At 45.4% G+C, this 22,344-nt stretch overlaps 1 protein-coding gene across 6 annotated transcripts in view; it reads left to right on the top strand.

The window, feature by feature from the left end:
- The window catches only part of MTUS2 (microtubule associated scaffold protein 2), a 383,566-nt gene that overhangs the window by 257,505 nt on the left and 103,717 nt on the right, over nucleotides 1–22,344 (top strand). For all 6 annotated transcript variants that reach the window (XM_042254839.2, XM_042254838.2, XM_042254840.2 and 3 more), the window contains 2 exons: nucleotides 1,277–1,375; nucleotides 9,142–9,353. In XM_042254839.2, coding sequence (XP_042110773.1) covers nucleotides 1,277–1,375; nucleotides 9,142–9,353 — 311 coding nt within the window. The remainder of the gene's footprint in view (nucleotides 1–1,276; nucleotides 1,376–9,141; nucleotides 9,354–22,344) is intronic.

The following is a 22,344-nucleotide window of genomic DNA, read 5'->3' as shown; positions in this document are numbered from 1 at the left end:
AATAGCCATGTATGTGTTTGTGTAGGTATGTTTATAAATAACTAGAATAATGTTTGGAAGAATAAATGCAAACTGCTAGCAGCAGTTACCTCTGAAGGGGGAGTAACAAGGTGGGGCCGGGAGTGAAGAGGGAAGTTTGTATTCTGCTTCCAAGGGACCATCACCATCACTAGGGTTTGTTTATTTTTTTAATCACAGTGTTTGGGGTTTTTAAAAAATTTATTTATTTATTATTTTTGGCTGTGCTGGGTCTTTGCTGCTGTGTGTGGGCTATCTCTAGTCGCAGCGAGCAGGGCCACTCTTCACTGCAGTGCATGAGCTTCTCATTGAGATGTCTTCTCTTGCTTCTGAGCATGGGCCCGAGGTGCACAGGCTTCAGTCGTTGTGGTGCGTGGGCTTAGCACATGGGACCTTCCCAGATGGAGATCAAACCCTTGTCTCCTGCACTGGTAGTTGGATTCTTTACCACTGAGCCACCAGGAAAGCCCAGGGTTTATTTTTGAAATGGCATAATAAATGGTCTTGAGGTGGAGAGAGGTCTAGGTTCGCCCAGGTTGGTGTTACTTCTCTGATCTTCCATCCATCATTCTTTGACTTTCTGATGAAGGGGATGTGAGGTGAGGGTCTGTGCCCAGCATACCAGGGAGAAATGGGGCCATGTCCCGAGTGCCCGTTCTTAGATTGAGCCCAAGTTCAAGATGTCCCGAGCTGCTGCAGCCGCCTCTGCCATCTGGTCCCACAAAGGCTCAGCTGCAGCAGAGACAGAACTCGGAGGCTCTCCAGGTCACCTCTGCAGACCAGCTGCGTGGAAATTAATTAGAGGCAGACCAAGTCCCCGGAGGCTCAGCTCTCATGATGCTGGAATCATTAGCAGTTAGATTCGGCTACAGCTTCCTTCTCCATCTTCTGAAAATTTGTTTTGGCAAGGAGACAGGCCGACTGAGTTAGTGGCTGAGGACAGTGAATTTTAATTCCCACATAGTTTGTAAGGGCCTTTGGGGTGCGGTGACCCCCAGAGACAGGGGCGGTTTTCATCATGTCAGAGACAGCAGTGTACTTATTCCTCTGACTGCTCGTAACAAAATTCCCTTTGCTATAAACAAGCGTGTCATTCCTGAAGCACAGGAGGTGGTGACTATAGCAACAAATCACCCAAATATTATTTTGTTCTGTGCGCCTTTTGTTAAGCCTCCCTTTCCACAAACAATTTGTGTTAACCGTTTTGATTGTAATGAGCTCTCTTTTGTTTCTTTCTCTCTTTTTAAATTATTTATAGGAGCCAAGAAAGAAGTACAAAAAGAGCAAGATGCCAATAAACCTGCAGTTTCATCTCCTAAGAGGACAGCGGCTTCGAGCACCAAGCTCCACTCACCAGGTATTTAAGAAATGTGAACTATGTTATCTGAGGAGACTTGAACTTGGAATGCATTTTGTTCAAATGTCATTAGTGGAGTGATGCCAGCCCACGTGGTACGCGTGACTGTTCCAGGGCTTGACGTTCGTGTACGGCTGTGTTCTGACTCCAGCTGAAATGAACCAGCTGTTGGCATCATTTTGTCTTTAAAAAAATGTTATTAATGCTGCATTTAGAGGGTAGGATCTTCTCTGTGTAGGAGTATCTGCTATTCCAACAGCACCTGAGATAATTTATAATTGGAAAACAGATTTTGGAGATCTTACCTCAAGAGATAATATTTTTCCAAAAAGAGGAGAAAAAGATGAACCGTGGATATCAAACACTTGTTATGTTATTTATTTACATACTTATATGAACAAGCTATATAATGTCGTGAAAGTTGAAAATTACCTATTATGGAAATTCATGTTGTAAGACATCAGCCTCTTTGTAGAGCAGAATGCAATATAACCTTTAAGCACAAAAATAGTAGCAATAATAGCAGCTTAAGTTTGAGTTCTTACTGTATACCAGGTACTGTCCTTGGGTCTTTAAATGAATTCATTTATGTAATGCCCACAGTAACTGGGAGATGGGTACGATATTGCCTCTTCGTTTGTATGTGAGGAAATTGAACTTCATAGATTTTCATTAACTTGCCCAAAAGTCACAGGAAATAAATAGCAGAGCCTTTGTTTCAACACAAGCACTTCGAATCCCACTTTGAACTGCACTCTTACTTGTTGCGCTATGAACCAGAAACCTTGTCAAATAATGACCTTATTAATAATGTTTCCAGTAAATTTTTAAAATGTATAGGAAGTAATCCAAAGTCACACATGAAGAGGGTCAGGAGACAGAGCCTGTTACCAAAGGCAGATTTGTGTGCCTGATGCACAGGAGGGAGAACAAACTGAAACGTCGGAGTTTGGAGCAGAAAAAGGTTCATTGCAGAGCCTGCAAGGAGACTGGTAGTTTGTGCTCTGAAAACCCAGAACTGCTCAAAGGATTTCAGCAAAGCACTTTTAAAGGCAAGTTGAGGGAGGAGTGTGGTTAGTTGTTGGAAACTTTATGGTGTGGGAATCCTTTGCTCTTGCAGCTGTCCATGTGGGTAAAGTCAGGATGTTCCTGTAAACTTCCAACAAGACATATGCAGGGAAAGGTTGAAATGAGGGCTTAAAAAATTTAAATCCATGTCAATGAAGGCAAAGAGAGGGGAGAAAGGAAAAAGAAAACAGAGGAAAGGAGAGGAAGGAAGGGAAGGGGTTCAGATCTACTGAAGCAGTAGTCCATTCCTTTTTATCAGCGAATAGAACTCCACTGTGTAAGTACCACAATTTATCCATTTACCTACTGAGACACTTTGGAGATTTCCCCCAGGGATTTGGCTATTATAAATGAAGCTACCACGCACATTTGTACAAGCCTTGGTATAGACCTCTGCTTTCATTTTTCTTGGCAAATAGCTAAGAGTGGAATGCCTAAGTCATATGATAGCTATGTGTTTAACTTTTAAATCTGTTTAAAAGTTTTCCAATCTGTTTTCCAAGGTAGTTGTACCATTTTATATTCCCGTCAGTGATGTCCAAGAGATCCAGTTCTCCATGTCCTTGCCAACCCTTGGTATGGTCAGTCTTTTAGATAATAAACATTATAATAGGTACATGGCAGTATCTCATGGTTTTAATTTGCATTTGCCTGGCAACTAATGACATTAAAATGTTGAACATCTTTTTTACATTTATTTGACATCTGTGTGTATTCTTCCATAAAATATTCCAATCTTTTGCCATTTCAATTGGAAGTGTTTTTTTTATTGAATTTTGAGGATTTCTATATATTCTGGTCACAATTTTTTCAGGTATGTGATCTGCAGTTTTCTTTTCTCCACAATTTGTGTGTTGTTTTGCACTCCCCTAACAATGTCTTTTGAAGATTAGAAGTTCTTAATGTTCACGAAGTCCAATTCATGATTTTTTCTTTTATGGACCATATTTTTAGTATTATCTTTAAAAATCTTTACATAACCCAAGTTCATAAATATTTTCTCCTATATTTTATTCTAAAATACATATAGATTTTATATTTACATCTATGATCCATTTAATTTGTTTTGTATGTAGTATAAAATATGACTTGATTCTCAGTAGATTTCTTCTGTGATCATTATTATCTCTTCTGCTGACGTTGAGTTTAATTAGCGAGTGTCATTAATTTGAAGTCTTTCTGCTTTTCTAATGTGCATTTAATACAGTAAATGTCCCTTCATATACTATGTTAGCTGTAATTCACATATTTTGATATATTGGGTTTTCATCTTCATTGAGTTCAAAATATTTTCAGGTTTCCTTTTCTGATTTCTTCTTTCCCCATGATTATTTAGCAGCATTGTTTTTAGTTTGCAGATATTTAGGACTTTCCAGAGGTCTCTCTGATTGTATTTCTAATTTAATTCCATTGTGTCTGGAGAACATACTTTGGATGATTTGTTCAGTTCAGTGCTGATCAGTTGCTCAGTGGTGTCCAACTCTTTGTGACCCCATGGACTGCAGCACGCCAGGCTTCCCTGTCCAGCACCAACTCCTGGAACTTACTCAAACTCATGTCTGTCGAGTCAGTAATGCCATCCAACCTTCTCATCCTCCGTCGTCCCCTTCTCCTGCCTTCAATCTTTCCCATCATCAGGGTCTTTTCCAGTGAGTCAGTTCTTCGCATTGGGTGGCCAAAGGTGGATGATTTTAGTCCTTTCAAATTTGTTGAGACTTGTCTGATACTCCACACAACAAGGGCTGTCTTGGTAAATCTTGCTTTCTCAGCATGTGGGGAAAACGAGGTCATCTCTCTGGTGTCTCTTCTCATGAGGCCACTAATCCCATTCGTGGAAGCCTCACCCTCATGACCTAAATGCTTTCCCCAGAGGAGATTAGGGATTAGCACATGAATTTTGGGAGAACATGAACAGCTCAAAGCATCTGCATATGTGTGCAGAGGAGCAGAAGCATTGGGGTCTGGGCTACCACAGGAGAATGTCAAGCCAGCTCTGGTGAAGAGAAACCTATATAATGAGAGTGGACAGGTCTGGGAGTACAGCATTCCTGTCCCCAGCCTCCTCTCCTTGCCTCCTCCATCCCTCTCTCAGGGCAACTCCCCTTTCTTCAGATTATTGAACATCAAATAAGCCGAGCTGCACTGGTCGGTGGTGCCTCTGTCAAGCCTTGAACCCTCAACTGTCATGTGATTGAGGAGTGGCAGCTGAAGTCCAGGTGTGTTTCCCTCCCCTGCTGCTCTGGAACTTCCCTGAGGATCGTCTTGACCCATTTCTCTCCCCACCTTTGCAGCCAGGCTTGGGGAAGAGGCATCTTGTGATTCTCGTCTCTGTCCCTTGCCTACAGATGACTTCTCCCATTCCTGCCAGCTAGCGACCCCCTCCCTATTCCACTGCCTTCCCTCCCCCCAAATCCTGCAAAGGCCTCTCATGACCTCCTGGTTATTAAGTCTAAGTGACACGTCCTGGTCCTTATCTCTGTGGCCTTTGGCGTTACTGATCACTCCTTTCCTGAAATTTTCTTTCCCTTAACTCTGTGACACCTATTCCTGCTGGTTTTCTTCCAGCTTTTGGAAATGCTTGCATGGAGTTGTCTTCACTAGAAACTCTTCTGCAAATTCTAAATGTTGCCAAGCAGTTTGGCCCAGGAAAATAGACCAAACTGAGTTCAAATCCTGGCTTGGTGGCTCACATGATGTATGAACTGGGGCAAATAACAGAATTTCTCCGAGCCTCAGCTGCTTCTTTAGTAATTTGCATATTGTGAATTCTACTCTTTTAAAGTGTACAATTCAGTGGTTTTAATATATTCACAAAATTGTGCAGCAATCACCACTACTTCCAGAGCATTTTCTTTTAGCCTCAAAAGAAACCCATACCCATGAGCTCACTACCCATGCTCCCCAGCCGCTGACAACCACTAGTCTATTTTGTTTCATGGACTTGCTTATTCTGGACATTTCGTGTAAGTAGAATCATATTCTGTGTGGCTTTCTTCGTCAGTTGTTTTCACTTCGCACGTTTTTGAGGTTCATCCATGTCAAAGTGAGGATCAGTAGTATTTCCTTCCTGGATCAGTGTTTCGTTCCTGGTTTGGGCTGAATAATAGTACACCATGTGAATGTGTCATCGTTTATCCACTCATTGGTTGATGGGCATTTGTTTCCAGCTTTTGGCTACTATGAGTAATGCTGCTGTGCAAATCCATGCCATTAATCTTTTCATATGCAGTGTCTAATCTTAATGCCATCCAGTGTATTTTTATCTCAGACATTTGAATTGTTAATCTCTAGAATTTTTATTTAAGTCTCTTTTTATCTTTGTTTCTATTTGATGTACTCAGTCTTTCCTCCAGCCTCTTGATATATGGAATATAGTTATAATAACTGTTAATTGCTGGTGCTTTTCTTGGCTGACTTCAGTTAATTGCATCCCCTCTTCATCATGACTTGTACATCCCTGCTTATTTACATGCCTGAGAATTTTTTTAGATGACTGACATTGTAAATTTTTCCTTGTTGGATTTTTTTTTTTAATTCTATAAATATTCTTAAGCTTTGTTATTGGGTAAAACTATGTGACTTGGAAAGAGCTTGATCATCTTGGATCTTTCTCATTAGCTTTGTTAAACAGATCCTGACCAGCAGTTAGTCCAGGACTGGTTTCAGCAGAGCACCATGATATGAGCCTTCCAGGTGTTCTGATGCCCTGGGAATTGCGGAGGGCATAGGAATTGATCCTGGCCTTCTGTGAGCTCCCGGTAGTGTTCCTGCTAGTCCTGGGTAGAATCCACTCCCTGGCTCTGGACACTGTCCTCACCTGCTGCACTGATGTAAGTTGTCCAGAAACTCGAGAGGCCCTTCTGTGTCACCCTGTGTCTCTGTGGAGCTGTCCTCTCAGCTACTCTGCCCTGTAACCACTGACCCTTGAACTTCCTGAGCCCCCAGCTCCACCGTGCCAAGTTGGGAAGACTACCAGACCCACCCTGGGCTTCCTGACTCTCTGTGCCACAGCCTGGAAGACCACCCAGAGAGCAGGCTCAGGCATCCCTGGGGGTGGTAGGGGTCGTCTCGTGTGTTTTGGAGTCTTTGGTTCCTCGTGCTTCATTGCCTAATATAATGTCTTGAAACCCACTGACACATATTTTGGTCAAGTGTTTTGGGTCATTTCAGATGAGAAGATAAATCTACTCCTTTCTTACTCCATCTTCACCAGTGAAAGTCGCTCAGTCGTGTCCGACTCTTTGCGACCCCATGGATTATACAGTCCATGGAATTCTCCAGGCCAGAATACTGGAGTGGGTAGCCTTTCCCTTCTCCAGGGGATCTTCCCAACCCAGGGATCGAACGCAGGTCTGCCACACTGGTAGATTCTTTACCGGCTGAGCCACAAGGGAAGCCTAAGAATATTGGAGTGGATAGCCTATCCCTTCTCCAGTGGATCTTCCTGACCCAGGGATCAAACTGGGGTCTCCTGCGTTGCAGGCAGATTCTTTACCAACTGAGCTACCAGGGAAGCCAGATGTAACTATAATTTTTGATATAAAAATTAAGCAATTGTTATAACACCATTAAGCCAAGATTTTTCACCCTTGGAGGAAGGAGACATTTAGATTTACTTTGATAAATAACACTCATACTTCTTGTAAATAATAAATGATAATAAATGTCCCAAAGTTGAGACTATTTTGCATAAATTTTTGTCTAAAGAGTGTGTTATCATAACCAATTCTTATAGTTGGCTTGGGAAACTCTGGCTGTAACATCTTTTTTTTTTTCCTCCTATTTTCTGTACATCAAAATAGAAAATAATCTGCTCTTTCCTTGGAATGGGAAAGGTAACCCTCTTCTTTCTAGTGTGTATGCTTAGTCTCTCAGTCGTGTCCAACTCTTTGCAACCGCATGGACTAAACCCACCAGGCTCCTCGGTCCGTGGGATTCCCCAGGCAAGAATACTGGAATGGGTTGCCATTTCCTTCTCCAGGGCATCTTTCCAACCCAGGGATCATCTCTTGTGTCTCCTCCATTGGCAGGAGGGTTCTTTAACCCTGAGCCACCTGAGAGGCCCTTCTTCTCTCTGGAATACTTATTTATGATTGGGCGGTTTGGCCAAAATGTTCGTTTGAGTTTTTCCATAGATCGAACTTTTTGGCCAACCCAGTAATTCCTGCCCTTACCCATGCTCCACACTGGCCGGAAGGAAATGTCCTGCTCTCATGCTGTCCACTCTCCCCAGCACTAGCCATCTCCAGACAGACAAGTGCCAGTGGTGAGTAGAAAGTAGTGTGCTACTGGGCGCATTTTTTTCTGAAATAAATTTAGATCAGTTTAAGAAAAATAAAGCCTGTCTAAGACGACAGAGAACTCAGCACTTGTGCTCCCTGGGGTGTCATGCTGGTGCCAGCCTGCAAGAAACAGACTTCCTGTCTGTTGGGAGGTGGACCAAACTCATGAAGTGCTTTTCCTTAAGCTGGAGGGCTATCAAAGTTGTGTTCTTCCGTTCTTCTCCCTCTTGTTTACAAGTGTTAAGGTCGTGGGCCTTCTCTGAGATTGTAAACATGCAGGTCCCAAGGCTGCAGTGTTTGCTTGTCATGTCCGTTGAGCTTCCAGCTTCAGGACTGGAGCATGCTTTTCCATCCATTAGAATCCTCTGGATAGTGACCAGATGACTGCAGATGAATTTTTCATGTTCTCTTTGCATTTTGAAGGCCCGTGTTCATCCTGGCGCTCAGCCTTTGCACGCAAACTGCTTGCATTCATCTGTAAGAACAGAAGCTGACTGGCTTCTTTGCTCTGAGTCGCCAGTGGTCGCTGGGATCACCATAGATTCTATGTGCCCCTACTCAGAGTAATGCAACCAGGGGATGTGATTGGGACGAGACTGGGGGAATGGGAGAATGTTCTAGGTTCAGGTGTGCCCCCAAACCTGTGAGTTCAGTCAGAGATGCTGCAGAGTGGGTCAGCAAGTGTCCTTAGGTGTTGAGATGCCTGGCGAGGAATCAGAGAACCCAGAGCCCAGATGCTGACGCTGACTTGCCCATGGGCAAGGGCAGGGCCTCATTTCTTTGCAAGTCCACTGGGCCTCCCGCATGTCATTGACTGAACAGGTGCTTGACGCATGTATGCGTGCGTGCTCAGTTGCTGCAGGCATGTCTGTTCCTTTGCCACCCCATGGACTGTAGCCCGCCAGGCTCCTCTGTCCACGGGATTCTTCAGGCAAGAATACTGAAGGGGCTTGCCATTTCCTCCTTCAGGGGAATCTTGCTGACCCAAGGATCAAACTCACATCTCCTGCCCTGCTGGATTCTTGACCGCTGAGCCACCGGGGAAGCCCGTCAGTGAAAGAGTTGCTAGGTTTTAAGTCTGGCTTCAACCTGGATTGAGTGATTTCCCTTTAGATGCTTTCCAAGGGAATCCCCTTGAAGGTTAAAAAAAAAAAAAAAAAAAAAAGCCAACTGCTCCAAGTCTCTCTAAGTAGACCGGGAAGAAATGTAGGCAGCTGGGCGGAATTGGGCAATTCTATCTGTTTCTCTGCTTCCAAGCGTGAAACCTTGTACTTCACAGTCCTTGTTTTTTTCCTTTTAACACTTTGACACACAGTGGGCCGTTCCTTCTCAGCCCCTTGCTGGCATCTTTGTGTCATGAGGAGCACTGGTCACATCTGGGCTGTTTTCTCACAGGTGACCCTCCTTGCTTCCTAGGGTACCCCAAGCAGAGGACCACGGCCCCCCGCAACGGGTTCTCCCCGAAGCCGGACCCGCAGGCCCGTGAGGCGGAGCGGCTGCTGGCGCAGCGGCTGAAGGAGCGCTACGAGCAGCAGGCCCGGCAGCTGGGGCTCGCGCGGGCGGAGCTGAGGACCGCCGTCCGCGGCTTCCAGGCGCTCGCTGTGGCCACGCAGCTCTTCTTCGGGAAGGTAGGCCACGCCTGGTGGATGTGGAAGCGGAGGGCAGTGGCGGGGATGGTTCTTAGTGTGCGAGCTTTAATTCGGGTTTGGGGTTAGAGATGGTTTGATTTTCAGGTGCTGTGGTGTCTCGGCCAGCATCGTGGGATGTTTTGGGAGCCGAATTGAGACTTGTGTGTGAAAGACGTTAGTCTGGGAAGACAGATTCATAACCTTGATTCCAAAAGGGAAAATTACATTAAAAAAAAGAAAAGTGAAAAAGTGAAAGTGAAGTCGCTCAGTCGTGTCCAACTCTTTGCAACCCCATGAACTGTAGCCTACCAGGCCCCTCTTGTCCATGGGATTTTCCAGGCAAGAGTACTGGAGTGGGTTGCCATTGCCTTCTCCAAAGGAAAGAAAAAAAGGAAAGGTATAAAGGGAGGTTTGGAAGGTGAGAATGGGGCATGTGGTGGTTTGCATTTTGGACCCGAGGTGGCCAGGTTCTGAGACATCTGTGCCTCTGAGCACAGAGCAAGCCAGTGCAGCAGAGTGGGCTACTGTGGCCCTTTAGGGGACCTGGAAGCTGCAGAGCCTGGGGCCTCTCCTCCGGGCCACGCTCACAGTGTGCAGGGGGCAGCGTGGGGAGGGGGTGTCCCCTGACCCCTTGTTTCTTCTGACAATGCAGAGAGGCCTTGGGTTCCTCAGCCTAAGAGTCCAGAGCCTCCTGGGCTCGTCCGGATGCTGGGTGTGTTATCAGACTTGGTTTGTTGTTGTCTTTTGTGACCCCGTGGATTGTAGCCCACCAGGCTCCTCTGTCCATGAAATGTCCCAGGCAAGAATACTGGAGTGGGTTGCCATTTCCTTCTCCAGGGACTCTTCCTGACCCATGGATCAAACCCACGTCTCTTGCGTTTCCTGCATTGGCAAGTGGATGCCTTACCACTACCACCACCTGGGAAGCCCTTGGTACCGTCTGGTAACGTTCACCAAACATGGTTCGGCCTCCCTGTCTCTCAGTGTAGGAGGGAGGCGGTGGGAGCCTGAGTCTGACTTTGTACATTCTTGCTCCATCCCGGGGTGACCAAGGAGCATTTGGGGGAGAACTTGAAACCTTTACCTTTGAAGTTTAAACACTATGAGTTACCATATCAATAACCTATAAGGCATTAATTTCATGTATGGACCTCCTGGGATCTATAAATGAAAGTAAAAGTGCTATAGAAATGTCCCCCAACCAGGAAAATGAACTAACTAAATTTCTAGCTAGTTTAAAGAAGAAAAATCAGAAGAATATTAACCAACACCATGTCCACTGGTTTTCCTTATTATCTGAACCTTAAAGTGCTGAGGACTCCGACCTTTTATGGCAGCCTGCAGCCTCTCTTGTCCCTCCTAGTATAGAAGCCTCAGCTGCCCTGTTTAATGCTTGTTTCCTGTTTTTGCTTAAAGCTTTTCGCCCAAGGAGCTAATTCCCAGTGTATAGTTGTGATCAAAGACAAGATGAACAGATTTCAGTTTTATCAATAGTTTCCTTTTCCTCCCTTGTCAAAATGTTAACACCAGCAATCAATGGCCAATTTGAATGTTATGTCTTCCCTTCTGGTCTGGTACCTCTGGGGTCAGCCTTGAAGAACCGAAATGACTGTGTTCCCACCCTGTAAGAATTAAAATTACAGACACGTTTTTGAGGCACTAAAGGGGCTGGACTTGCCATGTTAAATACTGAGCAGTTTTCTTATTAGAGAGAGTTGTATTTTCTATTCTTTGGCTGGATATATGTTTTCCACTGACTGTCAGGTCTTTAATAAAGAGAGGAAATCAGGGCTGTGCGTTGCAGTTCGGTGATGACATGTACTGTGTTACTCTGGCCGCTGTGTTGCTTCTATGCATCACGCAGTGTCGTAGCAAATCCTTGATAAAGATTTGCTGTGGATTGATTTGCCAGCAGACACCAACTTAACACATTGGTCACACGCACTGTGAGGGCTGCCCTGTGGCTCACACGGTCAGAAATCGGCCTGAAATGCGGGAGACCCAAGTTCTATCCCTGGATCAGGAAGATTCCCCTGGAGAAGGGAATGGCTACCCACTCCAGGATTCTTGCCTGGAGAATCCCATGGACAGAGGCTACAGTCCATGGGGTCGCAAACAGTCAGGTATGACTGAGCGACTAACACTTTCATTTTTTTTTTGTTTTCTAACATGCTGTGTGTTTTCAAGTTGGAGATTTTAGACCCCACTCATGGCATCATGGCAGAGAAAAAGAGTTTTCTGTGTTGAGATTCAGGGTCAGTTCCCTGTAACGGTGCATTTCTGGGCCCCAGGAGAATTCCTGTTGGTCCAGGGGCCACTAGTTGTACTTCTCTGTAGCATCCACATGGCCCTTCCGTCGGAGATCCCAAAGGGCTGGCAGGTGATTTGCAGGCATGTCCATCAGAGCCCCCTACTGGCTGGAGCCACACTCAGCTTGACATTTCAGCAAGCTAGATGGTGGGCCTGAATTTCATTCTCTTTTCAGTAAATCACAACCAGCGACTCCAGGCAGGCCTCCTGATGACCCTGGCATTTCCCCTCCCACCCAGTGTGTCCTTTTCTCTGTCCTGATCACAACTCTTTCTCCAGATAAGCTCCAGAAGAAACAACGGAGGTTTTTTTTTTTTTTTTGGTCTGTAATTGAACATAAGCGGCTTCCACATAGGCTGAATTTGCTCCATGTGGTTTAAGGTGATTGATTTGAGAGTTTGTGACTGGGGTGGAGAACTCAGGGAAATAAGAGCCAGGCAAGCCAGGAAGTGTGGGTGACAGAGCCCTCGGTTACAAGATATCGTGACCCTGACGTGTTCCCTGTATCCTACTGCGGGAAGCTGATGCGTTATTATTATTTTTATATGTGAGACATGGTCACAGCCCAGCTTACTATAGCTATGCAAAGCATGACCACTATAGCCAGCCTGAAAAAACAAGCTCTTTCTGCTCTTCTTCCTAAAGACCCTGCTGGAGCGCCACACCTGTATCTTTTCCGTGTGTAGCATTTTGTCTACAAAGCCTGGCATGGTAGAGTGAGGATACCGTGCTGGTAAGGGGTCAGTCCCACCAACGCCTTCATCCCCCTCAAGACTTGAGCAAGTTACTGTCCGTCTAGGAGCCCTGTCAGCATCACCCATGGGAAATTAATACATCCTTGCCCTACGCCAAGTCCCCTCTGACCAGTCATCTTTGAGTCTCAAAGTTTCCTCAGTTGCAAATAGGATCGTTAATAACTCTTCACAAGGTTATAGAGAGAATGTCATGAATTAATGGGCAAAGGTACTTTGAACAGTATTCAGTAAAGCATCCTTTTTGAGGACAAGGAAATCTGACAAATATTTTACTCTCAAGCGGGATGAGTAAGACAGGTGAGAAATGTACAGTGAAAGCACAGAACAGACCCCTCTGATTTCATTTTATGTATATAAAGGATTTGACTTGGCGTGTCCTTTAAGAATAGAAGCAGTTTTCTAGTCCAGCTATTCAGCTGGGGCTATGTATTTTTTCCAGAATGTGCTGATTCCCTTAAGGATGGGAAGTCACTAGAAAAAGGAAGCCTAGATAAGAATCTTCCATTTCTGCCCTGTGCTTCACAGCTCATGGCACAGCGGCTGTGAGCATTGTCAGCTGTGTTTCAGTCTGAGCCCAGCGTCCAGGGATGCTCAGATGTCACCTTTAAGTGCCAACACCAGCCTCACATTTATGCTGATTTTAGGTAGCTCCACTCTGCCAGCAGGGCACGGTCCTCACCACCAGCCAGACAGCTTTGCTGAAATCTGCGGTCTCAGACCTCTGGGGGGTATAGTAATAAGTGTGATTCTCAGGGACTTGCACTTCTCAGGGTCATGTTGAAAGATTATTTTTTTTAAATCTTTCTCTGCCTGGTTCCCAGAAACACTACTCTTTAGCAGCCCCTGGTGGCTAATCCAGGAAACAACACAGATGATGGTCCTGTTAATATTAATAACGTATTAAGCGGCTTGCCTCGCCCCGTAGCATCAGATTTTACAAGTTACATCTGAGAGTGTATTCATTTTCATTTCATTTTTAATCAGGTTTATTATATTTATTCAGTTTTTTCATATTGGTTTGTATAATTTGTATCATTTTACTTTATGAATGTGACATGTTGGTTTTAATACTTTTTATTTATTATTGAAAATGTTATTAGGCATACAGAGAATGAAAATTAATGTCAAGCATTTGTGTATTTTCTAAGCTTAATCAAAATTAATAAGCATCAGCCTCCTTTTCCCTAAAGTATATAGTATGAAAGAGTTAGTTGCTGTCTTCTCAGACTCTTTGCGGTTCCTCTGTCCGTGGGATTTCCCAGCCAAGAATACTGGAGTGGGTTTGCCATTTCCTTCTCCAGTGGTTCTTCCTGACCCAGGGATTGAACCTGGGTCTCCTGCATTTCAGGCAAATTCTTTACCGTCTGAGCCACCAGGGAAGCCTCAGTTAGGGGTGTACATATTTTTAATGTAGTTCATATATTTAATGTTTCATCTTCAATTCACTTATGTTAGTAGGTTTTAATCAACCCTGCCTCCACTAATGAAAGGTTCTATAGAGTTCAAAAAGTCAAAGACAAAGCATTTTAGTAACATCACTCTTGTTTATTGACCATCTCCAGTGTCCTAGACAGCTTACATATAACATTTTAACTCTCACAAAACCCTGCCTGGTGTTAACATTATTTTCATGGGACAGTTGAGGAGACGGAGGCTCAGGGAGGTTCTGTAGCCTTCCCAAGACAATAGAATTAGAAAGCAATGGAGCCACAATACAACCCATATCAACCCATATCAGTTCAGTTCAGTTGCTCAGTCGTGTCCAACTCTTTTCGACCCCATGGACTGCAGCATGCCAGGCCTCCCTGTCCATCACCAACTCTTGGAGTTTACTCAAACCCCTGTCCATTGAGTCAGTGATGCCATCCAACCATCTCATCCTCTGTCGTCCCCTTCTCCTCCTGCCCTCAATCTTTCCCAGCGTCAGGGTCTTTTCCAGTGAGTCAGTTCTTCCCATCAGGTGGCCAGAGTATTAAGAGTTTCAGCTGCAGCATCATCCTTCCAGTGAATATTCAGGACTGATTTCCTTTAGGATGGACTGGTTGGATCTCCTTGCTGTCCAAGGGACTCTCAAGAGTCTTCTCCAACACCACAGTTCAAAAGCATCAATTCTTCAGCACTCAGCTTTCTTTATAGTCCAACTCTCACATCCATACATGACAACTGGAAAAACTATAGCCTTGACTAGATGAACCTTTGTAGACAAAGTAATGTCATATCAACCCATGTCCAGTCAACCCATGTCCAGCCAATGTCCAACCCGTATCAACTCATGTCCAGCCCATGTTTTCCAGAATGATATGGTATTTCCTCTCCCTCTCCACACAGCCTTCAAGGCTGTGAGGATTTGTACTGTGCCTTATATTTAGGGGAGGATTGGGAACATGGTCCATTTGTACCAGGACCCTCAGGGCCTGAGTGAGTTACAGCGAGACCCACCTCTTTACTCCACATACACTCTTTGGATTATCTCTGACCCCAAATATACATCACCGTGCATCCTAGCCATTCAGTTTAATTCTATACCTGTTGGTTAAGTGGAAGATTTAAAAACTCAGTCTCAGACCCTGCCTTCTAATTCCAGAGGGGAAAGACACTTGTTCGAATCCCTGGAGGACAGAGTATTGATGTGGCTCTCAGGGGTCCCACAGGAAGCGATTACTCCAGCTGGGGCCACGTGGCCATCCAGAGAAGACGGATGCTTGTGTACTGGCCCTCGAGAGTAAATCAGGCTTCCACGGCAGAGATGGGGGGCCCAGCTTAGTGGGCGGCACAGCCCTGGAACAAACCAGGCTGGATCTGCCAGGAGTAGAGTCTGATTTGCCTAAAGTGTGGAGCTTCTGGACTGTCAGTAGCCAGAAATGAGGCAGAAGGGTTTGGTGATTCAAATAGCACAGTACAGAGAGGCTCAATTTGAGGCAGTCAGGAGGCTCTGAGAGTTTTGGACAGAGTACATTTGCAGCTGCATTTTAGGACAGGTGATATAAAAGCAGAGTATGGGATGGACGGCAGAAAGAGAACACCAAGCAGAGAAAACACTTAGGAAGCTCAGCTGCTTGTAGTAATAATCTGGGCAAAGGGTGGGAGGGTGAGGAGGAGGGTCTGACACAAAGGAGAGGGTGGATCCAGGACCCCAGGACCCAGCCTGTGAGCCAGTTAGGGGGTCCATTGGGGTTTACAAGTCCAAGAGGCTCCAGGTGGTAAGAGGTAAACCGTCCCCACCCTGGCCCCAACAAGTCCCAAATGGAAATCACAAAACTGAGGAGTGTTATACTCAAGTAGGACTCTTGTGTTTACGGCTCAGGAATATTTATAAAGAGGTGGCGGGTTCTCTGTTTAACTATTTTCTCTGGAACTGCACACTTTGTGCATCCATGTAGGGATGGACATTTTTCCTCCAAAAATGTACTTTTACACAATACGTATATTACTCAAATATACTATCATCTGTTCCTTTGGAATTCAGGAAAAATTGTTGAGAATTCTATCGCATGTTCCAGGAGTGCTCTCTGTCCCGTTCTCTCAGGAATTTCAAGTGGGAGGAGCTTATTATTTTATATTATAGTTACCCATGAAGATCCCCTAGAGAAGGAAATGACAACCCACTCCAGGATCCTTGGCCTGGAGAACCCCATGGACAGAGGAGCCTGCTCCCATAGGTAACATCTCCTCCCTCAACCTGGGCTAGTCCTGCTTTGTCGATTTCCAAGATTCTTTGTTCTCTGTGATGCTAGGGGCTCCATGAGGAAGTTAAACATGAGTTTGAATGTCAGGAGAGAAAAAGGAAGCTCTAGAAAAGCAGATTTGGGAGTCATTTGTGTAGAAGTGACATTAGAAGAGGGTGATTGACAGGAGCATGTGTACAGGAGGACACGGGACAGAGCCTCTGTAGGGACCCAAGGAGAAGGAGTGGGAAAGAAAGGAAACACAGGCGATGAGGAGAAAGGTCAGTGCGAACAGGAGAGTCCCTCCTCGAAGAAGCCAAATGAGAGAGGAGTTTCTGAAAGAAGGAGTGAACTGTAAAACCAGGTACCAGACAGTAGATGAGAATGATACAGAATGAGAAAGTATCCAGAGTTTGGCACTTTCAGAGGAGCATCTGTAAATGGGTCAGAACAAGCAGACTCCCCTGGTTCCTTAACAACCAGATGGTTCAACAGGTTTGGCCTCCATCACCGTGGACTCCAAAATCACTGAGTATAGTGACTGCAGCCATGAAATTAAAAGACGCTTGTTCCTTGGAAGAAAAACTATGACAAATCTAGACAGTATAATAAAAAACAGGCATCATTTTGCCGACAAAGGCCCATCTAGTCAAAGCTATGGTTTTTCCAGTAGTCATGTATAGATGTAGGGGTTGAACCATAAGGAAGATCCAGCACCAAAGAACTGATAATTTCAAATTGTGGTGCTGTTAAAGACTCTTGAGACTCCCTTGGACAGAAAGGAGATCAAACCAGTCAATCCTAAAGGAAATCAACTCTGAATGTTCATTGGAAGGATTGATGCTGAAACTGAAGCTCCAGTGCTTTGGCCACCTGATGCAAAGAGGCAACTCATTGGAAAAGACCCTGATGCTGGGAAAGATTAAAGGTGGGAGGAGAGGGGGACGACAGAGGATGAGATGGTTGGGTGGCATCGCCGACTTGATGACATGAGTTTGAGCAAGCTCTGGGAGTTGGTGATGGACAGAGAAGCCTGGTGTGCTGCTGTCCATTTGGTTGCAAAGTCAGACACGACTGAGCGACTGAAAAAGCTTGTGGTGAAGCTGGTGCTTTTCCCCATCAGAAATGGCAATGGTGACATCTACAGGGCATTGGCTGGAAATGAAATCTGTGCTCTGAGAGGAGTGCTGGCCAAGGATTACCTTGTGTTCCAGAGTGTTTTACAAAAGCAGGTGCTACTCGCCTCCCCTCGTTCACTAAAGTACGAATCGCAAACCTGCCTGTTCCACACACGTCAGTGATGCTAGGTTTGAAATTAAAATCACACAACTGCTTTCATTGTTCATTTTATTCCTGACAATCAAAGTACTAAGACAGCAAGAATAAGATTGATGTCATACGCTGCAAGCAGCTTGACTAGGAGATCACTCATAAAAGCAGTTACCTATTGAGAGTCCAACAATCTATGTCTGTAATTCAGTCCCTAGAGATTATAAAGGCTCATGATGTCTGCTCCACCAGGAACAGAAGGAGAAATATTTAAACCTGAGAAACACTGACTCTGTAACATGGCAGTGTTCTCCTTAAAACAGAGGCATCATAAAAACTGTGCTGACAGAATAGGCAGAGGGGGTATCATTTCTCAAATTTTTCTTCAGGAGTATTCCCCCATTATTGTTTCAGCGTGAAAGAATTGCAGTGCATCTATTTTACAAGCTCACAGGAGGCAGAAGGAGAGGAGGGAAAAATGGAGAATAAATGCAGTGCATGCATGTTGTAGCTTTAGTCGTGTTTGACTCCGTGGGACCCCATCCACTGCAGCCCGCCAGGCTCCCCTGTCCGTGGGACCCTATCCGCTGCAGCCCGCCAGGCTCCCCTGTCCGTGGGACCCTATCCGCTGCAGCCCGCCAGGCTCCCCTGTCCGTGGGACCCTATCCGCTGCAGCCCGCCAGGCTCCCCCTGTCCGTGGGACCCTATCCGCTGCAGCCCGCCAGGCTCCCCTGTCCGTGGGACCCTATCCGCTGCAGCCCGCCAGGCTCCCCTGTCCGTGGGACCCTATCCGCTGCAGCCCGCCAGGCTCCCCTGTCCGTGGGACCCTATCCGCTGCAGCCCGCCAGGCTCCCCTGTCCGTGGGACCCTATCCGCTGCAGCCCGCCAGGCTCCCCTGTCCGTGGGACCCTATCCGCTGCAGCCCGCCAGGCTCCCCTGTCCATGGGACCCTATCCGCTGCAGCCCGCCAGGCTCCCCTGTCCGTGGGACCCTATCCGCTGCAGCCCGCCAGGCTCCCCTGTCCATGGGACCCTATCCGCTGCAGCCCGCCAGGCTCCCCTGTCCATGGGACCCTATCCGCTGCAGCCCGCCAGGCTCCCCTGTCCATGGGACCCTATCCACTGCAGCCCGCCAGGCTCCCCTGTCCATGGGACCCTATCCGCTGCAGCCCGCCAGGCTCCCCTGTCCATGGGACCCTATCCACTGCAGCCCGCCAGGCTCCCCTGTCCATGGGACCCTATCCGCTGCAGCCCGCCAGGCTCCCCTGTCCATGGGACCCTATCCACTGCAGCCCGCCAGGCTCCCCTGTCCATGGGACCCTATCCACTGCAGCCCGCCAGGCTCCCCTGTCCATGGGACCCTATCCACTGCAGCCCGCCAGGCTCCCCTGTCCATGGGACCCTATCCACTGCAGCCCGCCAGGCTCCCCTGTCCATGGGACCCTATCCGCTGCAGCCCGCCAGGCTCCCCTGTCCATGGGACCCTATCCACTGCAGCCCGCCAGGCTCCCCTGTCCATGGGACCCTATCCGCTGCAGCCCGCCAGGCTCCCCTGTCCATGGGACCCTATCCACTGCAGCCCGCCAGGCTCCTTTGTCCATGGGATTCTCCAGGCAAGAATACTGGAGTGGGTTGCCATTCCCTTTTCCAGGGGATCTTCCCGACCCAGGGATCAAACCCGTGTCCCCTGTATCGGCAAGCAAGTTCTTTCCCTCTAGTGCTACCTAGGAAGCCCCAGTGCAATGCATAGAAAAGTTATAAAGATATTAATCCAGCCAGAACCATAATCACGTGAAATGTGAGTGGTCTAAACACACTACTTAAAAGACAGAGATAGTCAAAAAGGGTTTTTTTTTTTTTAACATAACTATATGTTATCCACAAGAAAACCTATTTAATAGATTAAAGATCTAAACGTAAGACCAGAAACTATAAAACTCCTAGAGGAGAACAGAGGCAAAACACTCTCTGACATAAATCACAGCAGGATCCTCTATGACCCACCTCCCAGAATATTGGAAATAAAAGCAAAAATAAACAAATGGGACCTAATTAAAATTAAAAGCTTCTGCACAACAAAGGAAACTATAAGCAAGGTGCAAAGACAGCCTTTGGAATGGGAGAAAATACTAGCAAATGAAGCAACTGACGAACAACTAATCTCAAAAATATACAAGCAACTCCTGCAGCTCAATTCCAGAAAATGGGCCAAAGAACTAAACAGACATTTCTCCAAAGAAGACATACAGATGGCTAACAAACACATGAAAAGATGCTCAACATCACTCATTATCAGAGAAATGCAAATCAAAACCACAATGAGGTACCATTTCATGCTAGTCAGAATGGCTGCAATCCAAAAGTCTACAAGCAATAAATGCTGGAGAGGGTGTGGAGAAAAGGGAACCCTCTTACACTGTTGGTGGGAATGTAAACTAGTACAGCCACTGTGGAGAACAGTGTGGAGATTCCTTAAAAAACTGGAAATAGAGCTGCCTTATGACCCAGCAATCCCACTGCTGGGCATACACACCAAGGAAACCAGAATTGAAAGAGACACATGTACCCCAGTGTTCATCGCAGCACTGTTTATAATAGCCAGGACATGGAAGCAACCTAGATGTCCATCAGCAGATGAATGGATAGGAAAGCTGTGGTACATATACACAATGGAGTATTATTCAGCCATTAAAGAGAATACATTTAAATCAGTTCTAATGTAATGAGGTGGATGAAACTGAAGCCTGTTATACAGAGTGAAGTAAGCCAGAAAAAAAAACACCAGTACAGTATACTAACGCATATATATGGAATCTAGAAAGATGGTAACGATAACCCTGTATGCGAGACAGCGAAAGAAACACAGATGTATTGAACAGTCTTTTGGACTCTGTGGGAGAGGGCGAGGGTGGGATGATTTGGGAGAATGACATTGAAACATGTATAATATCATATGTGAAACAAATCGCCAGTCCAGGTTCAATGCATGATACAGGATGCTCGGGGCTGGTGCACTGGGATGACCCAGGGGGATGGTATGGGGAGGGAGGTGGGGGGGGGGGGTTCAGGATGGGAAACACGTGTACACCCGTGGTGGACTCATGTCAATGTATGGCAAAACCAATACAATATTGTAAAGTAATTAGCCTCCAATTAAATATATAAATTTATATTTTTTTAAAAAAAGAAAAAGAAAACCTATTTAAATATAAAAACTCTATGCTCCATGTTAAGTGGCAGCCTGGATGGGAGGGGAGTTTGAGGGAGAATGAATACATGGATATGTATGGCTGAGTTGTTCTGCTGTACATCTGACACTATTGCAACATTGTTAATCCACTATACTCCAATATAAAACAATAAGTTTTAAAAATAAATAAGTATAAAGACTCTTACCAAAGTAAAGGGATGGAGAAAGATATACCATGCTAGCACTAATCCAAAGAAAGTTGGAATAGCTATAATTTTATAGTCTTGGCAAAGCAGACTTCAGAATAAGATCATCACAGATAATCTTCATCACACATTATGAATGAAGGGATCAGTTCTCCAAGAGACATAAAAAACATGAAGGTAGTTAGGATGAGATGGTTGGATGACATCATCGACTCAATGGACATGAGTTAAGTTTGCACAAACTCCAGGAGATAGTGAAGGACAGGGAAGCCTGGGTGCTGCAGTCCTTGGGGTCATGAAGAGTAGAACACGACTGAGCGACTGAACAAATTATTGATATTTTAGGCTGACTCTGTTTGGATCCAGTGACTTTACATTCAGGGATTGCTCAGTTGTTCCAGTACAGAGAACCTTGTCACTTTAATCTTTTGAAAAATCTGCTGAGAAGCCTCCAGGATTTAGGGGAAAATTAGTTGTAAATACCCAATGTGTCCTGGACACTGTTCTGCCCTTTATATTTTATGTGCATCATCTCATTTAATCCTCATATTAAACTTCTGGTGCAGGCGTTTTGATGCCCATTATATAGCTAACTCAAGTTGCCTTGATCAGTCATTTTGCTTATTACTTCATTTATCAACTATTTCATTTCAGTTCAGTCACTCAGTCATGTCCGACTCTTGTCTATCACCAACTCCCAGAGTTTATCCAAACTCATGCCCATCGAGTCAGTGATGCCATCCAGCCATCTCATCCTCTATCGTCCCCTTCTCCTCTTGCCCCCAATCCCTCCCAGCATCAGTCTTTTCCAATGACTCAACTCTTTGCATGAGGTGGCCAAAGTATTGGAGTTTCAGCTTTAGCATCAGTCTTTCCAATGAGCACCCAGGACTGATCTCCTTTAGAATGGACTGATTGGATCTCCTTGCAGTCCAAGGGACTCTCAAGAGTCTTCTCCAACACCACAGTCAACTATTTAACACCTGGTAATCTAAGAATAATGAAATAAATAATAAATCCAGTCAAATATCCCTCCTAACATTTGCAAAGCACCAAGGAACTTCCCTGCTGGTCCAGTGGTTAAGGATCCATCTTGCAACGCAGAGGACGTGGGTTTGATCCCTGGTCAGGGGTCTAAGATCCCACATGCTTCGGGCTAAAAAAAAACAAAAAATCAAAAAGCAGAAGCAGTATCATAACAAATACACCAAAGACTTTGGAAATGGTCCACATCAAAAAAATCTTTGAAAAGGTTGTCAGGGTATGTATGGAAACATGGATTAAAAAACATGACTCAGCTGTCTGCTGTCAACAAGAATTTTGCTTAAAATACAGAAAGATGCAGGTTAAAAGTATCAATAGAAGGATGGAACATGGAACCACAAATCAAAAGTCATGGAGTGGCTGTGTTGATAGCACACAAGGTAGACTTTAGAGCAAATTACCAAGGGTAAGAGGGACGTTATACAATGTAAAAGGGTTAATTTACCAAGAACATATAACAGGCCTCAATGTGTCTGTCTAACAATAGAGCTGTAAAACCCACCAGGCAAAAACAGAACTGAAAGGAGAAGACGACCGACATAAAATTATGCCT

Source organism: Ovis aries, chromosome 10, assembly GCF_016772045.2.
Source record: "Ovis aries strain OAR_USU_Benz2616 breed Rambouillet chromosome 10, ARS-UI_Ramb_v3.0, whole genome shotgun sequence".
NCBI classification, from domain to species: domain Eukaryota; kingdom Metazoa; phylum Chordata; class Mammalia; order Artiodactyla; family Bovidae; genus Ovis; species Ovis aries.
Note: the sequence above shows the minus strand (reverse complement) of the source record. Positions and strands in the feature narration are given on the sequence as shown.